Raw genomic sequence first — 15,142 nt, forward strand, 5'->3', positions numbered from 1 at the left:
TAAATCCAAAGGTTACACTGCAACATTGAAGCAGTCTTACATTTTGGATTTGATGAGTCAACTTCTTTTGATTCTGATCATCTATTTTTGTAACACTTTATTTGTTCAAGTTCACAATTTATTGCAAGATATCCCCCAAAACCGTTGATTCTGGTTACATGGTAATATGCCAATACAAGTATGTATACTTTTTTTAAATTATGAATGAAGACTGGTCACAAGAATTGTAGTATTTTAATATCCCCAAAAGACTCATTCTAGTTTATAAATATCAGTCAGTACTGTACACAAGAATGTATTCTTAACTTGCCTGGTAAATATGGGGGTGGGGGGGTTAAGTAGTTAAGTAGTCTTGCTGAAGAAATCTCATCTCAACTATATCTTAAAATTTATAGTTCACTGTCATCAGCAGTAAAACTCACTGCTGGAATTCAAAAATGATCAAATGCAGGTTTTGGAGAAGTTTTGAACTTTGTTATTTGGGTCAATACTTTAAAGATATTAAGTAACAATACCCTGCCCAAGATAAAATAGTTGAGGGCCACTCCTGATTTACTCAAATAAGAAAGAAAAAACAAAACAAAAAAAACCCCATCAAATCAGCATTTTGTTGTTGCTTTGACTATAAGTATTTTGAGATTCTATAAAGGGGACCAATTACTGATATCTTACAAGCACTCATATTTACAGTTGCTGCTTACAGTTTCTTTGGCACTCTGGGGAAATGGCTTGTATATGGTGGGAGCACCAACCTCAGTTCCTCTCTTTGAGCTGAAAAAGATCCTATTGTAGTTTAAAATGTGGTTTGATGGTCTAATAAAGGAGTTGGTGGAGCATCAACTGTGTGCAGACCGCTATCCTTTTGTCTTCTCTGCACTATACATCTCAGTGAAACAGCTAAAAATAAGATGTGTAAAACATACACGTCTAAAGAGTCTTATTCATTTTGTTAAGAAATAAATGGTGAAAATATTCAAATCCCATAAGATAAGTTCAACTTGTTTCTGACAACTAAAAAGGGAAAGTGTCATGAATATTCTTGAGTAATTTTCTTGATACCAGAGGAGTTATTTACAAAGAGAATTGAAATTTGGTTTTCTCCCCCCCTTCTCAACACACTGACAGAATTTTCTACTTGTTTTTTAAAGGATGGATTTGCTAATGTACAGTCATTTGTTTATTCATTTATTTGTTTGCATTTGTAATAGCTTTGCTTTTACTTTGCATAATACATATTAGGAGTAATCCACATGGGAGATAATTGTTATTTGGTGAACATTTTCGCGAGATTTCCCGCTGACTTGTAATGACTTCACAATTTGACTCACTTTTACATTTTGTCTGTTGCCTTTGTTCCACAGATATCTGGCTTTATACGCCTACAAACCCCAGAAGGCTGATGAGCTGGAGCTTAGGAAAGGGGAGATGTACCGGGTGACGGAGAAGTGTCAAGACGGGTGGTTCAAAGGAACCTCGCTGAGAACTGCTGCCTCCGGTGTCTTCCCGGGAAACTACGTCACCCCCGTGTCCAGGTCAGTGAGCTCAGGCTTGAGCATGGGGAGGGTGGAGGGTGTTGTGGTGATACAGCTTTCCAAGGAACTGTGTCATCCCAGCATCCAGATAAGTTATATTGATGGTGTTCAGTTATAGCACAACATCTCTGCCAACATCTCAACATCTTTGCCAAAGATGGAAAAGGGAACTTCTTCTTTTTTTACATTGAATCCAGGGATATTTTAAGCATCATTTTCACATTACATTTAAACCTTTACTCCATTTGTCATTCAGTTCCTCTAGTTTGGTCACGTGAACCAGGCAGTCTTCACAACACAATCAGACTAAGGCCCCTAATTTTGTCCTCAAGTAAAGGCAGTGATAGCACAGTTGTCGTAATTTGCATCATAATTTTTTGTGGTAATTTCCTGCTCCGACTGGACCCGAATACAGATAAGGTTTAGCAGTGCAGTTTTGCCACTTGTTACTGCATGTAATTGTACTTGTTGTTCCACATATATAGACTGCCTCTTGTCACAAAGGCACGCCTAAAAAATGATTTTTTTTTGGCAGAGGTGCATTTAGCAGATACTGTATTCCTTGTACTGGTCATGTATTCTTCCGGCTTCAGCTGCTGCTCCACACTGCACTGTCAGGATTGAGCATTTACCCCTGGCTACCAAATCTACCAAATGATTTGGTCACATCAGCGAAAACATATTCTGAGAAGTACTTACCAGGAAGGGGCTGTAAACTGCTGTGAACAGTGTACTTTTTCAGCAGGAAACAAAACAATATTGTAGAAGATGATAGTGCCTTGCAGAAGAATTCACCCCCTGGGTTTTCTTATTCTGTTTTGTTTTGTTACATTACAGCCAGCAATTTAAATTGATTTTTATTGTGTTTTCTTTGTAATGGACCTACATAAATAAGTACACAAAACTGGTGAAATGAAATGATAAATGCCCAATTGCAAGGTGGTGCTACAGAATCCGAGGCTCTTCAGAACAGGTGTATGTAGACTGAGATCATGTGCTACACATGTATTAAACAAAAGTGGACTTTATTCCACAAGATATATAACTTTTTAAGGTAAATGGTTGCAACAAGTATTATTTAGGGGCTTCATAGCAAAGGCGGGGGAATGCATGGACAACTTTTTAATTTATTCAATTGTTTTCCATTTTTAAAAATATTTTTAAATTTTTATTTCACTTTAATTTGACTGTATGGTGTAGGTCCTTTACAAAAAATCCAAATAAAAATCTATTCCACTTCCAGGTTATAATGCATCAAAATAGAAAAAACACCAAGGCGGTGAATAATTTTGAAAGGCACTGTAATCTAGTGGAAAATCATTTGAAAATCTGTTTAAACTACTTGAAGATATAAAGAAAATCAAGTGTTTTTGACTATATATCTTGATACTAATATTGAGACAATATTGTTAGGTTGACTAACACATTTACACCACATTCCCTTCATTCAGCCTTTAAAACCAGGAAAAGACGACACAATATTGCAATATCCAAAATCGAAGACGATTTCAAGTCTAATGTCACGATATTGATATAATATCAATATATTGCCCAGCCCAAATTAACCAGAGCAAATTGGCTTTATTTCTTTCTAAAGCATGGGAAGAAGGCAATGAGCAACAAAAGGAAGAAATGACCATAGAATTAATAAGAAATTAGTAAAAAAAAAAAAAATCCAAGAAAGTTAGTAAGGAAATTAGTAAAAAAAAAAAAAAAAAATGAATAAAATAAAAAGAATAAAATCAAAACAAAACAACAAGGACATGAATTTTTTAAGTGCTTAAAATAGAAGAATTCTGTAACATCATTTTAAATGATTAATTATGAGAATTTTCACAAGAGATTTTTTAAAATATTTTTCTTAATCAACTAGTTTCTTTCAATTTGTGGAACATTCTTTACGGAGTTTCTCATTGTCTCTCCCCATGTTTTTTAGAGAAATTGCAATAATTAACTTAGGGTTTGAAGGTTTAAATAACTTCCTAAAGGCATCTGAAAGAAAACTAGTGTGTTCCTTTGTTGTTGTTGTTTTTGTTTTTTGAAAATCTGTCTTCATTGATTTGATTAGAAATTAGACTTTGGAAAAACAATTGACATTGTAGAACATTGAGATATTTCTTAGTTGATTCAGGCTCTATCTATCTAATGTTTTTCTATGTTATTACATACTCCGTCTGAAACATTTTCATCAATATGACCATCATTATTGTTGTTATTATCATTGTTACATTTGGCATCCTAAACAGTCTTACTCAGAGCTGTTAAAACCAAATAAAACTGAAAAACGAGTATGCCGAGGTCATATTTGCCAATTTAATTACCTTCATTATTCCTATATGCAACATCCACAGTGGCTGTTCATCTAATCTGTATTCTGCTCCATGATGCAGTCAAAGAAAAGGGAGAGGGGAAGAAAATGAAAGCAAAGGTGAATAAGAATAATAGAAAAAATGAAAAAAAAAATAGAAAAAAATGAAGCAGAGGAAGATAATGAGAAGATGAAAAGAATGATGTGGTACTGTAGGGTAGACAGAGAGGATGAGCGGAGGGAAGGGCTGAAACACCGAATGGGGCTGGAGACAGGAAAAGGTGAGGACGGTAGAACGAGGGAGGAAAAGAAATTGAAATAGAAGGCAGTTGAAAGCAACAGAGTGAGGAGGAGAAAGAGAAAGAAAGTGAAAATAATATAAAGAGATGAAACGGCTTCAAAAACAGCAGGTGTCCCTCTCCATTGGATATGAATGGCTGCCTCACATTCTGCAGTTATGCAATCTGAGAGAAAGAGAGAGAGAGAGAGAGAGTGAGAGAAAGAGGCAGGACAGGCGAGTAATCAAATGAGAGGCAATTTGTTATTTTTACGCAAGCATACTCTCTCCGTCTCCCTCTTTCCCTCCCTTCCTCCTTACCTCTCCCTGCTCCTTTGTCTGCAGTGCAGCTCAGAAATTTCTCAATATGATAATGAGAGGCTGCCAAAGATGCCCGCACACACACGCACACACACACACACACATATATATTGTCGAGCTAGACCATTACAGCTAACAAAGTAGCTTGTCATTCTCTCTAAAAATGCAGTTTGAATATTTACATATTTGATGCGTAATTTATTATCATGATTGATACAAACATACAGTATTTGATTCCATATAAGATTTCATGAATGTGTTTTGACTATTTTCATCCTGGATTCATTTGAGATGTTTAACGTTGCAAAACGGCATACATGCTGCTTCATTAGGGTTTTCCACTCTTGTAAGAATGCAGTTTTGGGTCTTAAGGATGATTATCTTTGTTTAACCCTTTGAAACCTGGACGGCCATCAGTTTTTCTTGCATTCAGACGGCTTTCACAAGTATTTAAACCTTTGAAACCCAAGGAAAAGGTTTAATTCTCTTCATTAATATGAGGGGAAAAAAGGCAATAAGCAAATTGAAAGAAATTGGTTAAAGATGACAAGAAAACAACCTGGAAATGAATGTTTAAAAAAGGAGGGACGGAGAGAGGCAGAGAGAGTGAGACATTTACGATCTATCTATTTATCTATCCAAAAAATAGGGATAAATGTCAAGAAACTATATTTCTGATAATTAGAATTATGTGTTCAAAATATTTTACAGAATATATAATACTTTTTTCAGGTAATTTTACTTGTTTGTTTTTTATTCTTTTCCCCCCTTTTTTAAATCAATTTACAGGTAATTTCTTGTACCTTTTTACTTTTTTGTTGCCAAATTTTGGGTTATTTCTTATGTAGTTGCCCATTGTGCTTTCCCATGTTTTTGAACAAAATAAAGCCATTTTCTCAGGTTTCAGGTGTTTAAGTCTTCAAAGTTACCGATAGCAGCCTCAAAAATATCTGTATGGACCGTTAAACCTAACACACAGAATAAGCAGCGTGTGTTGTCGATGTAGGGTGTCAAAAAATTCTGTAAAATAACTTTGCTGTTTCTGTTGATACATACATGCAGTACACACAAACACATACACACACAGAAAGCCATAAATCTGGATGTGTGTGACGGGAAGTCGATGGGTGGCCGTAAGAGTGTGAATACCGCCGAGTCAATAATATTCAGCTCACTGTTCTGCCATTCAGCACTCTGCAGACAGAAACTTGAGCAGTCTGCAGCTCCATATATGTTACAGTGGGACATTAAGTCATGCTGATCCACCGGTCAGATGATAGCAATGAAATCACTCACTTTTACGGAGAATAATAGTCCTGTTTGTACCTCCTGCTGTTCTATGGACACACGACTGGCTATTAACATTTTGTAATAAACAAGAGTCTGCGGGCTTGCTAGTGGCTCTGTGAGACTGTACTCAGGCACAGCTTTGATTTTGATCTTGATGCTAACTTCAGCATGCTAACACCACAAGCAGGTATAATGGATAACATGCTCAGAAACATAACTTGGCTATTAGCGTGCTAATATTTGTTAATAAGAACAAGGTATGTTCATTTGACATATGACATTTAAATGGAAGTTTAAAGTAAGACTGGTCAACTAACAGTAAGAATGCCCTTCAGAAGACAGTCAAAATTGAGCACAGGTGAAATATTGTCCCAAAAAATATTGTAAATAAGAGCCATTTGAAATTGTTAATCACATTTTTCAGTAACCAAATCATAATATAAATGCATATAAATGAATTTGTGCATTATCCCGCAAAACATGACAACAACACAATAAGTAGTAGATAGCAAAAAAAGAAAAAAAAATATATATATATATATATATATATATATATATATATATATATATATATATATATATATATATATGTATATATATATATATATATATATATATATATATAATCACAACAACATTCCTTAGGAAAATAAATCTTAGGGAATCACACCTGGTTACGAGAACAGCAATTATGGGGTGAATTCAATATCAGAGCAAACAGCCTGTCCTGTAGTTTAAAAAATAGTCATCACTATGTGTATTTAAATGTAATTTATGTGTGTTCATTATAAAATAATAATATTTTTGTGCTGTCAAACAAATATTTTTTCTAAATCACAAGTAATCACAGTATTTCACTAGTTAATTGTGATTAATCACAAAATACTTAAGTGTTTTGATTACAATTAAAAAAGAAAAAATGCATTATGTTCAGACCTTAATTGCACTGTGATAAATGCTGATTGCCCTCATTTTAAAAGTATGTTTGGTGTTGACTAGAGGAGGTAGCAACGTTTGACTAGTCAACTAATTGCACACATCCCTAATTAGCACTAAGCACAAAGTGAAGCTGAGGCTGATGAGAATGTCATTAGTGGTCAAAGTATTTACTTGTACACAAAAGTTTGGGAGAAATTCTAAATTTGAACTGATGATGATGCTAGATAAAATTTCAAGGGTTCAACAAAGTTAGTCCAATTTAGCCCGATGGCCACATGAGTGCACCAAATTTGATGGCAATACAGTGAACAGGTTTTGAGATATTTCACTTTGGACCAACAATGGCACATATTGTGATTCGTAGAGCCACTCCAGTTTTCATTTATATCACAGAAACGCCCTTGTTTCTAAAACACCACACTTTTATTAATGTATGACTAACACTGACAAAAGCAACCCCCCCCCCAAAAAAAAACAAACATCACTTTAAACAGTTGAAACATACGAACCAATATCTCTCTCCCATCTCTCCTCTTTAGGGCTCCATTTGGAGCAGGTGCTTCTCGAGGCTCGTGTCTGTCCAGTCCAGTCGGTGGAGGAGGAGGAGGAAGTGGGTGTAGTAAAATCTCCGACCCTTCATCACCAGGTTCCCCGGGGCCCTCTTCATCCCGTCCCTCCACCCCACTGGTAAACTCAACCAACTCTGTTAACCCTGCCAGTCCGGCCTCCACTCCGCAAACTGCCGCCGCCCAGCTGAAGAACTGCCTGCGCTCCAGTCAGCACACGGTTAACCAGGCACGCACCTCAATGCAGCTGGGTAAGCAGAAACACACACACACACACACACACACACACACACACACACAATGTTAGAAATAAACATAATGGGTTTGAATCATTAAGCACTGGATTCATCGAACATTCAGAAGCATCTGTTTTCAGTTTTGATCTCAATCACATGTTGACTGATTATCATGAATTTACATAATGGCACAGCTTCACTATACCACAGTAAATAAACAATTTATAATCTTCTTGTCCAAAGTGGCACTCAAGATAGAAATAATTAAGAACTCAGTGATTCACAACACTTGTGGAAAAACAAACAGACTGCTATTTTGCAAAAGAAGCAGCCACATTAAAGCCTCACAGCAAGACACCATCAGAAAAGAGAGGTGAATCTTGTTGGATCCCTCCAGAGAAATGTTAAGCAAGCGCAAAGAAAGTCTTTAATCACATGGAGAAGTGTCTGTCTCTTGTATTTTCCCAACGTCATGCTCTGCAGCATCACCCCATGCGGTAAGACTGCTCATCAGCCTACGGGCTTACAGGAGCAGAGTGCAGATCATTTGGGTCCTTGCCGCATTTTATCCCTTTAGTCTCTGATTACAGAATAATAGAATATTGATCAGTCATTAATTCAAGTAGCCTCTGCACCGTGTAAAAATTTGCAAGCATATGCTCACAGCAGCCTCTTTAACCTCCAGTTTCGTCAATGCTTTAAGTCATGTGGAAAAAAAAATCAGAGCTGCTGAAAGTTGGGTGAATGCCCAAATTAATGATTCGGATGAGATCCAGTTAGTGCAGCACATGGCCAAAAGTTTGTGGAGATTTGAGCATTAAAATCATACCAGATGAAAAGCATCTAAGTGAAGTCAACACATTCTCAAAACCAAACCCATCAAATACAGAGGCTGGCCCACATGTCAAACTGTGATGATCTACATACGCCTTTAGCATTAGTTTTAGACTCTCAGGGAAGTCATGTCAGTTTCTTCTTGTCACGTGCATACAGGTTATTTTAAAAAACAAACTTCCAACTTAGTTTTACTTAATTTTTAGTGTTTGTTATTAGGTTTATGCAGCAAAGGTACTTGGTTAAAGCCAGAAAAACGATAAATTATTTATGTCTAAATAAGTATGTTTGTTCTTAACATACCAAACCATGTGTCGTGAAATATGGACTACATTACGTAATTAAAATGACTTAAAATTGACTTGGTTTTGCACGGGACACAAACAGCAGCCTCCTGGGTGAAAGTCCTGTGTTTTACTGACTCTTCCACCCCAATCTCCCGATGCAGACTTTTATGGCCTCATACTACATCACTTCCTCTCTATTGACAACGTGGCTCATCTGGAACAGTGTGGAGCCCATCAAGCTGCTCAGGTTCCAGTCTGTGCCCCAGCCCTTTGCTGCATGTCATCCACCTTTCTCCCTTTCCTATCTATCTGCAGCTGTCCTATCAATAAAAGCACAAAAATGCCCAAAATAAAATGTTAGAAAAATAAATAAATAATGATGTGGTCCTGTGCATCTAAAGCAGACACTAAAGGGTGTGTCAGTATCAGACCATGAGGACCACTGACTGTATTTGACGAGTCAGGAGTTACAGTTAAAATGAAAAAAAGTGGCCTTCCGTTAATACATGCCTAATAACACTGCAGCTGAATCTATTCTCGCCTGGGCTCCTCCTTGTCTCTCCCAGCACTCTGCTGCTTCTCTCCGCCAGCAGCTCCTTACGTTTCTTGAGATTGAGCAGCAATATTGTCAGACCTGATAAATTTATTATTTTTATTTATCAGGATAATGCTTTACACCAACACTCATCGCACTGGAGGAAATATACTGGAGGTTTAATGGAGTGTAGGAAGTGCTAAAGTTTATTTTCTTCTTCTCCTTCCATTCTTTGTGAACATAGTCAAGCACTGCGACAGTGCCGGATGGACAACTACAGTCATTGCATTTTTTAAAAAATTGATAAAGATGTTGAGTGATTATATTGCGTTAGTTCTTGTCGACAAAAATCTTGGAGGCCTGGAAATCAGCGGCGGTCGCCACCAAAATATGCAGCAAAAACCCTGATCGATATATTCAATACATGTATCTATACTGATGCAGAGTCATATGCACCATATCTCTTTTGATTACAGACATATCTGACTCTTAACCATTTGTCAAGTTTCTACAAATATCGCAAAATTTTACAGGAAATGTTGTGTCCACACTTTACCTAACCTTGTGATGCATTTATTTCAACAAGGCAACTTTGCCTTCATGAGACAGGAGAAACATTACAAAGGTAATATGAAATGAGGGGAAAGAGCTGAGGGGTGACATGCAACTCAAACAGGGGACATTGCAATTATATTGTCAGCATCTAAATCCTTAAAGGCCCCCAGAGTGGACCCACACTGCATGTCTTTTCATTGTTGGAATAAAGAGAAAATAGAGACGAGCATGTAAACTCTACACAGAGAGAACCTGAGGGGGGAGGGCGGCTGTGAGGTGACAGATTCAACAACAAAAATATCTTACTTGGAACAATTTTGTATATGTGAACCCCTAAGATACTGTAAACAGAGCAAACATCATGCACCGTCCTCACTCTACCTTTCCTCTGCACTGTATGATCGCACTGAATCATCTCTGAACATGAGCCACAACACACAGCTACAAGAACATACTGTAACTCACAATAAAATTATTCAGCACAGTTGCAGTGACATGCACTCAAACGATGCACATATTCTCTGCACACAGCACAAAGACGTCACTAAGAGCTCTGATCATGCAGTGGTACTGTTTGTGCCTGCCGCACACACAAACACGCGCGCACACCTGTGTCTGTACAAGGTCTAGATCATATCAGCCTTGTTCTCCACTCAAAGTCTATTCATCTCCACAGAACCCCTCTTTCTCCTTCCCTTTGTATGTTTTTTTTTCTCTCTCTGAGAAAATAATGGTGACCGTTTCTTTTGGGAGTCTGTAGAGTACACACTGTGAGAACACTTCCAAAAATAACACACACACACACAGACATGTGCACTCCCACGTACATACACACACAAGTGAACAAACACGCAGACCCTGAAACACACAGCTGAATGACATCACCGTGCTTTTTGTTTTATGGAGGCGTAATGACAGAGCTCCATGCCTCTCTCCGTCCACCTCTTTTCTTTTCTCCCTCTGTTTTTCTCTCACTCTCACATACACACAAACACACTCACATCTGGTCTCCATTACAAAATAAAGTATGTGCATAGTTCTGGCATTTAGTGGCTTTATCACATGACCAGTGCGCCTCTATGGATTTCTGCCTCAGTACTGCAGTGTGGAAGAGCAGGTGGCTTGCAAACACTGTGTGTGTGTGTGTGTGTGTGTGTGTGTGTGTGTGTGTGTGTGTGTGTGTGTGTGTGTGTGTGTGTGTGTGTGTGTGCGTGTGTGTGCATGCATCAGTGTTTATGTGGGTGTATATTTTTTGTACTTTTATCCTCATGAGCACCAAATGACCTCATAAATTTAAGGCTGAGAAAAGTGCTCCAAAAGGTCTGTATCCCTAAAAGTTCAGAATAATGGCCTCGGGCTCACCTTAAATTATTCACAGTATGTTACATACATTCTCTTTTAACCCTTTGAAAAATGGATCGATTTCTCTTTTCTTGTTCTTCTCTCACACGCCTTTCTCAAGTATTTAAACCTGTGAACTCAGAGCATGTTGGTTTAATTTCTTTCAGAAACAAGAGAAAGAAGGAAATGAGCAACCCGGACAGAAATGTCCCTCAAATTGCATTAATGGATTTAGAAAACTATAAAAAAAGTAGAGAAAATGTCCAACAAAACTATGCTCATAATTATCATAGTTATATCCTGAGAATTACAAAACATAATTATTTTTAAGCACTTTTTTCAAGTTATTTCTTTGTTTTGTTTTGTTTTATTTTCCTTTTCCAATTTCTTTTTCTTTTTTTGTGAAAATTTCAGGTAATCTTCTTGTGCTTTTTACTGTTTTCTTGCTGAATTTGGTGTCATTTCTTCTCAAGTTGCTTCTTGCTTTCTTCCCATGTTCTTGAAAGAAATCAAGCAAAAACTGTAGGTTTCGAAGGGTTAAGCAAGGTGTTTTGTGTATTGAACCTCATGCTCTCAGTTTGGCCTTTGCTGTCTGAGATTGTTCGACCAAAAATGAGCAGCTGAGGTGAATCAAAGACTCTTACAAGACCCCACACTTTTATATAAGTAATTCATAAATAATTGCGTCCGTCTCTTGTATCTCAGGTTTCTCTGCTGTCCCAGAGCATATGAGGAAAGACCTCAGCGGCCTTTACCAACTTTTACTGATGTTCTGCTTAAGCCTTTAAGACTTAAGCAGAATAGTGTGTCAAGTAATTGCATTTTGCATTACCCTGCATACCTTACTGTAATCTAAAGTTGACACGAAATCATCCAATAGTGTGGCTGCATCTTGCAGGAAACAGGGATTACTTCTTTGAAAGTGTATTTGTTTTTATTAAATTGCTAAAATTGAACAGTCCTGGACAAACTGTGTGTTCGTGCAGCAGCAGGAGGAGCAGACAGACCTGAATATTTTGATATCATATCTCTCCTCGGATATTGAATGTTCCCAAAACATTGCCACATTTCCTCTCAGGAACTGTGATGACTGTACTTATTAAAAGTTTCCCACAATTGTGTGTTTGTGTCTGTTTTAGTCCACAGTCCTCCCGCTGGAAGCCCAGAGCGCCCCACGGTGGCTCTCTCCCCCCTGCGTCCTCAGAGTTCCTCCCCTTCACGTTGCACCGGCCAGTCGGGTCGTCCCCTCTCCATGGTGTCTCCAGGACCCAGCTTAGGACCGTCACCGCTCTCCTCCCCTGCCTCGAGGCCCCTCCTGCCCCTCTCTTCACCTCTGTCCTGCCTCACACCTCCTAACGTGTCAGCGGTACTCCTCAATGGGGATCCAGCCAGTCCCCTGCAGCCGCCATCGCCAGGCCCCTCCCACGCCTCCACCCAGGGCGTCCTCGCACCCAAAGCAGAGAAGGTGAGCCTCATCCTCACAAATAACTACGAAAGCACATTTTCAATCAGAATTTATTATCACTGGTTTGTTTTAGGAAAGCCATTTTGCACTAATATTAAACAGTTACACTGTGAAAAATCTTCTACGGGAACAGATACTGAAGTTGTCTCAATTAACCCGATTTGCATGCAAAAGATTTATTGTGTTTTGAGAAATGAGAGCATTTTTTCTCTAATAGAATAATTGGATGTCTTGCTCTTACAATGCAACTTGTTTTCTCCACATGCATAATCAAGAGCTGAATGTAAGAACTTCACACTTGTTTTCCAGAGGGAATTATAAGCCCGAGTGCATTAGGACAGGACAGATTGTAAGAAAACGCCTCCGCAAGAATGAAAACAACATCATTTGATCAAAAAATAAGTCTTTGAATGATAATTGGTTCAACATATTTTAATTAATGTTAATTTCAGTGAAATGAGAGCACAGCCTCCTGACTGAGGCTGCAATTAAGACTTTTTTTTTGTCATGGGTTAGGGTTAGGGTTTTCTTGAGTTTGTCATTCAGTCTAGTCTAGAATGTAAGAAAATAATGAAAAATGCTCATTACAGTTTTCCAAAACCCAACCTGATGCTGTTATAGCTTATTTTGTCTGATCAGCGCTTCAAAACCTCAAAAGTATTGATTTTCTACCACAAAACACAACACAACTGAGAGGCTTAAACTATGGAAAGTTTTGTATTTTTGCTTAAAATGTCATTTAAGCAGGTAATCGATTATCACAACTGTTGCAGGCTAATTTTCTCTCAAATGACTGATTGATTAGCCAAATTATTGTTTCAGCTCTAATAAATCCTTTTGTTGAAAAATATCCGGAGTCAGGAAGCTGCTTTGTGAGAGAAGGCAAATCAATATGGCAAAACAAATACTGAGTCTGTGTGAGTTCACACCTCTTTACACAACACTAAGCTATACTGGGTCACATGTAAGTGTTAAAGAAAAACTTCCACTTCCAGTCCAGGTGTTATAGTCATTCTGTAAATAAAACTTGTCACACATATTTTATTTGACTTCAACACCACATCAGGTGATGAAAAGGTGTTTTGTCTTCCAGCTTTCAGATGACTTAATGTATGTGAAACCTGTTTAGTATGTGTGTGTGTGGGTGTGTGTGTGTGTGTGTGTGTGTGTGTGTGTGTGTGTGTGTGTGTGTTTTTGTGTGATATGACAGTGGTCCTTTCCTACCTCAGTAAGTGTCATTCACGGAGGCAGCTGGCACAAACGCCATCCTATATATTTGTGAGATCTGCGGCGTTAAAGCTGTGGATGTTAAATCGGGCTGCGCTGACAGTGAGGGATGGCACCGAAAGCTCGCATCTGTCTCAGCTCCATTTGTTTCACTGTTGGCTCCACTGTCTGGGACAGCTAATCTATGGCTAGCTGACAAACAGCTCATTGACTATGGAACAGCGGGCAGCGGCCTTGTTTACATCGTCACATATAAAGAAGGCTTGAACCGGATTCAGGATAATTACTCATACACTGAATATATCTCAGAAAAGTTGGAACATGGAAGTCAAAGTGCTGTATACTGTATGCTAAAAGGGTTATTTGTAAAGTTGTCATCATTGTGATGTCAAGGAATTTTTTGAACTTATCCCAAGTTCAAAAAAATGTCTTTCTCAAAACTCCAGTTTGTTTTGGAAAGATTTTTCTCAGCTGTCCATAAATCCTAAATGACGACCGGCCTCACCCAGCCTAAATGAGTTGTTCCTTTACCCCAAACAACCTCTCACTATGCATTTGGCTGTAGCTGTAGCTTCCAATTAAAATCTAAGTGCTGTTTCTGAAGCTTTTAAGGCCTGACAAGATTAAAATGCAGGCAGAATAACAGACTACTTGCCAGTTTTGGGGGGCAGGGATGCTCAATAGATCAAATTTAAAGATATTTTCATAAAATAAACAACTGTTGTCAGCCTCAGTGCCAAAATATTATATCATCATGTATTCCTTTATAAAATTGTTCAGTCTAACCCTTGTTCACAGCTCTTACCTTTACTGCTTTGAGCTTGGCAGAGCCGAAGCATCAGGTTTGAAATCAGGGCAGCGAAGATGCCGCACAGAGTCAGTCTTTGTTACAGAGGAAATGATGAAGCAGCCATGATAACTGTCTGGCAGACACAGTTAGGATAATCTCTGCTCGACACACTGTCACACTGTCTAGAGCGCAGCCAGCATTACAGACACATATCACGTTGGACACTGAGATGTGTCTGTAGACCGTACCAAGAAGTCTGTGCACGCAGGGCAGCTGCCAACTCAAAGGCTGTCAGAAGTGCCTGCAGGATTTCAGAGGGACCCGAAAAATCGAAAAAGATCTTGAAAAACAATGTTTACTATTTAAACAAGAGAATTTAAAGCCTTAAGATTGGATAACAGTCCTTTAATTTTTACCTTACTGTGTGCTATTTTTGCATTTATTCTTTGCAAATAAAGTCTCACATTTTACTGCTAACTGGCATTAAAGGTCCAGTGTGTAGGATTTAGCCCACATCGTACAAGCTAAACACTGACTCTCGATAGGGCCATTTGCATTTTTGAAAACTGCAGACAATTCAGCTACAATTCAGCTACAATTGCTACCTCCTCAACATATGGATCTTAACATTTCAAAGAA

At 38.2% G+C, this 15,142-nt stretch overlaps 1 protein-coding gene across 2 annotated transcripts in view; it reads left to right on the top strand.

Annotated features, from left to right (window-relative positions):
- The window catches only part of sh3rf3 (SH3 domain containing ring finger 3), a 125,806-nt gene that overhangs the window by 96,995 nt on the left and 13,669 nt on the right, over positions 1-15,142 (top strand). For both annotated transcript variants that reach the window (XM_042494762.2, XM_088083105.1), the window contains exons 6-8: positions 1,362-1,532; positions 7,207-7,484; positions 12,161-12,486. In XM_042494762.2, the coding sequence (XP_042350696.2) occupies positions 1,362-1,532; positions 7,207-7,484; positions 12,161-12,486 (775 nt within the window). The remainder of the gene's footprint in view (positions 1-1,361; positions 1,533-7,206; positions 7,485-12,160; positions 12,487-15,142) is intronic.

Source organism: Plectropomus leopardus, chromosome 10 (assembly GCF_026936395.1).
Source record: "Plectropomus leopardus strain MGB_pleo_1.0 chromosome 10, ASM2693639v1, whole genome shotgun sequence".
NCBI classification, from domain to species: Eukaryota; Metazoa; Chordata; class Actinopteri; order Perciformes; family Serranidae; genus Plectropomus; species Plectropomus leopardus.